Here is an 8627-nt window from a genome sequence, read left to right as displayed (position 1 = left end):
GGTTGTTTCGCTTTAATCTTATTTCGTTGCCCATATGCACATATATTTCTACAACTTCTATCGGAGATTTCTATTAGCTCATTGGGGACGAGATTTGTCATCATTTTCGTTTAAATGCGTAATATTGTTGGTAACAAAGTATCTCCTGTCATACCCCTCTACCAATGTTTATCTTTTCAGTCATGTAGTGAAGATTTACAGTTGTTGTGTATTTTTGTATATATTTCAGATATTTGCATTCGGATAGTGCTTTTAAGAAAGATTTTAAAATCATAATTGGACAGATTCGAACGTAGTTATGAGGTCCAAATCGTTTTATAATGCCCATTTGCCCGCTTTTTGTCGATCGACGATGATAAATATAATAAAAAGTTGAAGTTGTGGAGAAAAAAATGTTGATTTTATTGACAGCTATATCATCATATAGCTTACACTATATGATGATGTTAAGGTAACTCTCTATAATAGACTGTGCTCACGTGAGCTCAAATCCCCAATTTATAATCTCACAAATAATTCATCTTGCATGACTTCAGCACAGAGGTTATTGCTTCTATGATACTAACTAACTTTGAACTATTAGCTTACATTACAATTTAATCTAGGCCATCATTGCAACACTTAGGAAGTTCAATTAGAAAAAATATATTATTCGACAATTCATTAACAGGTGAATGGACTTTAATTATTAAAATATTACTCGATATAGTTTTACAATGTCTTAATTATACACAGTGAAACTATAAAAGATTAAGAAGTTAAGAATAATGTGAGATTACAAATTAAGGGATTAATTTGTGATTGAACAATAATCCATAATTGCCCTTAATGTAAGGTAAGATTGAAGAAGGTGGACGAGGGTCAGGATGTCGGTAGTACTTGTAACTAAAGAATATTTAAGATTGGACATATTTGGTTTAAAATTATTTGTTCAGGAATATACAAAACAGAGAAGAATTTGCCAAAATTGTTGTTGATCTTCAATAGAAAGCACTCGAAGGAGAGGAATGTAATAGTTTATTTTACGTGATTATATCCAGGAAGAAAAAGTAAAAAGTAAGAATTAATTTTGGTGTTGTTTAAGTTACCAAACATGATTTTTAAACCAAAAAGGAAATGTTTTAGACAGATCTGAATAGAAAGATACATTTAGTTTTTAAGTCAATTCTTCAGTTACTATTTTGTAATATTTTATTCACATTGACAGAACGAACCACTGTGTTTTTATTGGCTGTTAAGAATTTATTTGTTTTCTACGAGGTTTTTGGAAATCTATATCTTATTTTTGCTGAATGGTTTAACAGCAGGTTACTTCAAGCTTTGTTAATCTTACAGCTCTATAAGGGACCACTTAGAGTCTAGTTCTTTATCAATATATTATGCCTTTTTAATACTTTTCTTATTGTTAAACAGCATTAGTTTAAAGATAAAATCATGAGAATTCGGTTTTTCAAGGTACACAGGGTTTAATGTTGATATTTTTAAATAAAAACCAACAGTAGCTATTCACTAAAGAGAAAATGCAATAAGAACTCTCAAAAATCACTATCATCTGATTTACTATTTTCACTTTTAGAGCTAATAATAAAAACACCGTTTGAATCGTCATTTTCAAGATTGAACATAATTTATTTATTGCTGTCTTTATAGTTGCTTCAAAGTCAAGAAGTTATTTTTCAAGTTTGTGAGCATGTTGGCCCATTTTATTGGTGAAAAAGTGAAGAAATATTCATTGCAAAAATTTTCAACATCTGATAATCGCTATGCTTACTTCCAACATATTGTTAAGCGACATCTATACATTGATTAAGATCCAGGTGATAACTTATTGTGTAATGTCTAACTAAGGGGTATTTTCACGAAGTTGTTCTAGGATTTTTGTGTTTTAAACTTCGGTTTCTACATTTTTATAATGTACAAATCGACTTTTTTATTTCATATTTTCTAGATACAGGGAACACGGGAGATTTTTCAAACTGTCATTGTGGTACGGTGCGATATCAATAACAATGCTACGTCGTGATAATTTAGATAGATATGTTTGGTCTGAAGCAGTTTCTTCCAGTTGCCAATTCATGTCATCGTGAAAATCACATGACTTCGCTTTAGACGAAAAAATCAGTACTAAGTAAGTACTTTGTATGAAACCATTTTCCCACCTAACATGAACTATGACTTACCATTGACCTTTCGACAGTTGTTTTCGTAATCCTTCGTTGCTGCTATCAGACTTTTCTGATGAGTATGGGAGGAATAAGAAATTTAATATTATTTATTTATGTAACAATATTTTTAACTATGCCCTTCCGTAAATAAATTTCTTTTGCAATTTTGTTTGCTTGCCAAAAGAATTAATACCTCACCTAGCTCTGCTTCCAACGTCATACATTTCAGTACATTGAGGACGATTTCAATACTTTGTGCACTTAAAAACTTATCATGTCTACTACTTTTTGTTTAAGAATAATAGTAATATTGAAATAAGAATAATAATAATGAAAAAAAAGTAATAGTAAATAAAAAAGCATTGAAATTAAAAACACATAAAATAAATAAGTGCTTGGCTCTATATTGTAAAGAGAGTTAGTGACAGCAGAAATCTTCGTGCCTTCAGTGATTTAGCAAAACATTATTGTTCGCTGTTATTTCATCCAGAAATAGTTGATGGATAGCATTGTTTAGTGCCACCTTCTTTCATATCAGTTTACATCGCTGATAATGCGGAATTCTTTATATTAATAATAAAAACATAGTGGATATATCTTGATTTTATTGCAATAAATAATATTAGTTTATAAAGGTATGCTCGTTTATAGCGGTAACACAGTACTCGTCCAAGGATCTCCTGATTATGCGCAGTAAAGAAATGTGTTCATATTATGTATTTATTTATTGAGCATGATCAGAATGTTAGAGTAGTGTCCTTGTGATAAACGAACATACTTAGTATATTAGTGATATAGGAATATTTTTATTGGTAAAAGGTTGTAAAAATAGTTGACGGATTTTTTTTTTGTTTTTATCATACCTATTTGTTATTAATTTTACCTGTTAAATAAATTTATATTCATATCTCCTTAGTATTATTAACCCTCCTGTCCTGTTTGAGTCTATTTGGTAAAAAAAAATGTATAGTATGAGGTATGTCCATTTTATACAAAACCAAGGTAAAAAATCAACTCCTTAATTTTTTTGATAAAAATTAATTTATTACCTTAAAAACTGCCTGTATACATATGTTCAGTTGACAATATTCTATATTTTCTAATAGTGTCACTATTTGGTTGTTTGTGCGTTTGTAAAAATTTTCAGCAAGCTGACACTTATAAAAGATTTTGTAGCAGTAAAAAATTATGATAGTAGGTATAAAATATTTTGTAGTGTATTTCTTAAAGTATAGATATGCCTATTAGAACACGTGAATAGAAAATCGCTGAACAACGTAGGATCAAACCGTGTTAGGAAAGGAAGTGACCAAATTTTAGCCTTAAGTCTATTTTTTCATATCGATAATGTCGCATCTATGACCGCTCCGCGAACATGAGCTCGCGAACGTGTCCGATAGTGACGAAAACATAACAGAAATTGACAGCCATTACAATCAATAAGAATGAGAAAGTGCTGATAAATATGTAGTTATATTGACACACAACATCCTGTAGAACCTTCTGTAAAATTTCTTTGAAAACACGTGATGTCAATTTTATTATTTGGCTTGGTTGCTTTTTAGTGTGTATTATCTCCAATATACATATTTTCTGTCCAACATCAGACATTTCTGTCTGATGTTGATTATATACAAAGAGCTAAAATTTTTAAAATCTTCAAGTTTCATGTCTTGGACAATAGACACCCTGCCAGTCCCAGGGTGTTAAAATAGACATATTGTTTGTTAATTTTTTTTTCTCTTTCGTTCTATTAGCGCATGAACTTTGTAGAATCTTGTGAATGGTGATTTTTACTTGAGTTCGAGGATACTTATTGAGTATCCAAAAGAAACACAGAAATGCTAACATTCTTATTTTGGCCGTAACAATTGTCCGACCAAAATACAATTTCTTCTATTCTGCTGCCAGGAATGATAGTATCTACCAGTTTCAATAATAAAGATCCGATTTTATTTGTTTATGTTGTTACTCAATTTAAAAAGCTTTTTCTTGTAAAAGCTTATACAATCTGTTGTCTGAGGTGATGGCAAGCATTTTTGCAGATTACCATAATACCTTAAGGATAGTGGTATTGTTTGCCATTGTGGTAGGTATCTTTTTTAAACTTCATTTGTATGTGCAGTATGATCTGCCTTATCAAATTATTTGTTCATTTTGTATTTCATTACCTATAGACAAATCATCACAGGAATCTGTTGCAGAACTTGTAAAGTACATAATTTTTCTCCCTATCAGAGGCATCATTATTTTCGTCAAAACTCAAGTCGTCTCCAATATCCTCTTTATTTACCTTTGTTGTTTGTATGATTTGATTCTGAAATAAACGCCTCATAATATTAATTATAAAAGATATATTTTCAATTTTAGATTCATAAGAAAACACTAGATTAACTTGAGGTTATGTTTAATATCAAGTTAAAAGTAATGAGAAAAACAGTAGCTTACCTATAAATTAAGTAGATTTTGCAGAATTTTTTAGTATTTTAAGAAGATCTCTACCACGAGAATTATAATTTATTATTCTTACCAAGAGTAAAACAACACGATTGTGACTTAAAACTCAATGTCATCACAAATTGTACCCGCACTATTAATTCACTAATAATCCTCCAGACTGGTTAGAGGTATACAACACTGTCCAAGTAGTAATTCACATTCAACATGAAGTAAACGTGGTATTCTACCCCTCGTGTTCTTTTAAAAGAAACTATTTCGGTTAGGAAATGGTCTTGTACATCGTGTTCTATCTCGTAAAAAGTATGAGAACACTCACTATTAGCATGTAATAATGTAATTTTTGAAAAAAATTGATATAGTTTTGTATTCATCCGAAGTACATTAAAATCTCCGGTAAATGCATAACTGATCTTAACAAATGAGATATTGCTGAGCTAAAAAGTCCCAAATGGCCCTGAAATAATCTACGGAGTCTGAACCGCTAAAGCTAAAGTAAGTACTTATTCAAACTCCAGAATTTCCCCATACTAAAGGCGTCCGACAAGGAGATCCTATATCCTTTAAGCTCTTCACCGCAACTCTAGAAAATATATTCAGCAAAATGAACTGGCAGAACAAACGCCTTTTCAATTGATGGAGAATACCTCAATCATCTAAGATTTGTAGATGAACACTACCGCTAATAATCTTACAGAACTACAAGAACTTCTAAGCGACCTAATGTAGCCAGCAATGAAGTAAACCTAAAAATTAACTTGCTAAAACAAAAACCATGTACATTGAACTAGTGGATGTCCAACGTTTAATACTAATTAACACTGTACTTAAGACAGTAGATGAGTATATGTATACCTGGAAAAATTAATACACAAATCTGGCTCCTTACTCTTACAAATTAACAAGAGAATCAAACTGGCTTGGGCATCTTTTGGTAAAAATGTTGTACTATTCCAGAATGCCACTCCCTCTGAGGAAGAGGTCATTCAATCAGTGTATACTACCAATCATGACAAACGGCTGAGAAATTTACACACTAAATAAACAAATAATAGCGAAACTGAAGATCACTCAAAGGTCAATGGAAAGATGCATTTTAGACATAACAAAGAGAGATCACAAAAGAACAAAATATATCACACAGAAAACCAGTGGCGGCTCTAGACATTTTTCTTCGGAGGGGAACTTCCAATGAAACACCAGCCAAAAGACATAAAAAAAGAGCCGGCAGAAGTGTATATTTAGTTTATATCACCAAATTTTTTTGACTTTTATACAAACAACTACTCACAATTTAAACAAACTTCTATCTAGTTCCTAGCGGTGGAGAGATCTAGAGGATCCAAGTCTGCTAAGTCCATTTTATTCCATATTTTTCCAGGATCCATTTTAAGTCTTCTAAGCAGTGGTGAGGTCAGGAGGTCGTTGGCGAGTGGATTTTAATGAGATAACGGTCTCTTATAGTAGTTTTTACACTGAGTGGTGGTTGCTTCTCTAACAGTTTCAACATTCAGGTCATAATGAATATCATCGTTTGGCACATACCATGGAGCATTGCAGATATCACGAAGGACTTTATATTGAAATCTTTGTAGTCTTTGCAAATTTTTATTACTAGCAGTTCCCCAGATTTGAATCCTGTACATTCATACCGGTCGTAGTATTGTCTTATAGAGAAGATGTTTGTTTTGGGTACTTAAACCTAACTTCCGATTCATGAACCAGTACATTTTTTTGTAAAGCATGCCCAGTTGCAGTCGTTTAGACCATATATATTTTCCTCAATTAAGGTGATTGTCTGTGTCCCAGATATTTGACATTAATGTGTTTTCTTTAATTTTTGACCTTGGGGGGGGGGGGGGACTGCAGAAAACCAGGTCACTGATGTAATCGACAGAATCAAATCTCTAAAATGGCAATGGGCGGAACATTTAACGAGAATAACTGATAATAGATGGTCCTCTAGAATACACTCTGGTATCCAAGAGGCATCAAGAGACCAAGACAACGTCCAAACTTAAGGTGGGGCTATGATATAAAGAAACAAGCAGGTACAACACGACCCTCCAGAGAAGCAAATACCACACAATTGTGAGCAGAAATGGAGAACGATGATGTAAGGGAGGCAGCACTATAATCGGTAGAATACGCTCAGAATGATGATGGTATATCATATTAAGTAGGCTAAAGAATAGGAGAATAAAAAGGTTTATAAGTTTTATTCAATCATTAATCTAATTCAGTAACAATTATTGACTATTTTATTCGAAAATAACTAAGAGAGCTACTAATAATTCCAAAGTGCACTAAAAAAGTCTTATTTTACACATATTAACAAGTATGCACAATGTTTGTTTATATAATAGTATATAAATATTGATTTATTAATAAATTTTAAACGGTCTCAGCAAATCCAACCCGGTTGTTGCCCATATCAAATTCGGTATAGTATTTACCAATAAAGACGTCTCCCAAAATCCATAGTGGACCGTTTGGTGGGGGAATATCGATTCCCATGAATCCAGACAAGCAGATTGTTTTGCCCATCTGAGAAACCTAAAACAAAAATTTTAAATTCACTTTGTCATGTATACAGGGCTGGAAGTCAAAAAAGTGAAAATACAATACATATATCTTGTAAAGCAGACAACTTTTTAAAAAATGTGTGTAAATATACAGCAGTATCTAAAGACAAATCGAAGATTTAACCGGAGGGTGGTGGTAATACGGAACACCTTCACAATGGGTCATGTTAGATGTCTCGAATGTCCTAAACCTGTTGTCCGATTTGAGTGATGTTTTTAGTATGTTATAATTATATTATTTAAGAATATCGATGTAATAATATTGTTGCTAGACAGGTCAGTGTCATTTTATACCGGGTGTAACAATCATACTGTGTTTTCCTTAAAGTTCGGAACACCCTGTGGAATATTCTAGCATATATAAAATATTGAAATTAAAACTCAATTATAGCCTCAGGCTTTCTTAACATTTTCTTTTTTGATTCATTTGCTTGTGTTGGATAATAAAACAGTTAGGTACTTTAACAACTAGCCATGTTTTCCATCAATAAATGCTCATTTTCTGCTTAGTTTTACCGGCATATTTAAAGGAACAACCATAAAATCTGGTATTTTCTCTCTAGTCTATATATTGTTAATATTGTTTAGATAATATCATAATACGAATGTTGGTGAAGTATTTTGAATTTATATTACAATGGTAGTACAATATGAAACCTGTTTAAGAAGAAATAAAACACAAAGATGTCAGACTCAAACAAAATACGGATTTTAAAGATATTAACTTTATTGTACAGTTTGAACTTAAATTGGTTTTTTTATGCATTTTTTTTAGCTTTAAGTGTTTCCCCCACGAGCCCTTACAACTGCAGTTATTCGTCTTCTCATACTTCTGATAACGCTATCGATCAGTTGTTGAGGCAGTCTCTCCCATTCCTCAATCAAAGCAGTTCTGACTTCCTCTCTGTTTTGAACAGCAGGAACTCGTGCCCTAAGTTTTTTGTCTAGCATGTCCCACACATGCTCTATCGGGTTCAGGTCTGGGGAACAAGCTGGCCAATTCATCGTTGTTATACCCACTTGTAATAAGAAATCTCTTACACAGCCTGCGACGTGTGGGCGCGCATTATCCTGCATTAAAATACAATTTTCGCCAATATATGGTGCAAAAGGTACCACATGGTCTTGAAGAGTATCTCTGATATACCTATCTGCTGTTAATGCTCCATCATCAATCACCACTAACTCTGTTCTTGCTCCCAAACATATACCGCCTCACACCATAATTGAACCTACACCAAAATGTACGGTCGTAGTAAAATTGAAAAGGGCATTTCGTTCTCCTTGGCGTCGATACAATCTTTCTCTACCGTCGATGTAATTTACACAGAAACGGCTCTCGTCCGTAAAGAGAATTTGACTCCAGTGGTTATCATTCCAATTTTGATGTACTCGACCAAATTGTAGTCGTGCTAAACGA

The 8627-nt window shown here is 32.5% G+C and overlaps 1 protein-coding gene across 1 annotated transcript in view; it reads right to left on the bottom strand.

Annotated features, from left to right (window-relative positions):
* Positions 1-6824: 6824 nt before the first annotated feature.
* The window catches only part of LOC140445448 (lysosomal aspartic protease-like), a 68522-nt gene continuing 66719 nt past the window's right edge, over positions 6825-8627 (bottom strand). The window contains exon 8 of the mRNA XM_072537462.1: positions 6825-7178. Coding sequence (XP_072393563.1) covers positions 7017-7178 — 162 coding nt within the window. The 3' untranslated portion in view covers positions 6825-7016. The remainder of the gene's footprint in view (positions 7179-8627) is intronic.

The sequence above is a fragment of the Diabrotica undecimpunctata genome, chromosome 7 (genome assembly GCF_040954645.1).
Source record: "Diabrotica undecimpunctata isolate CICGRU chromosome 7, icDiaUnde3, whole genome shotgun sequence".
In the NCBI taxonomy this organism is placed as follows: Eukaryota; Metazoa; Arthropoda; class Insecta; order Coleoptera; family Chrysomelidae; genus Diabrotica; species Diabrotica undecimpunctata.
The sequence above is the reverse complement of the archived record's forward strand: the minus strand, read 5'-3'. Positions and strand labels throughout refer to the sequence as shown.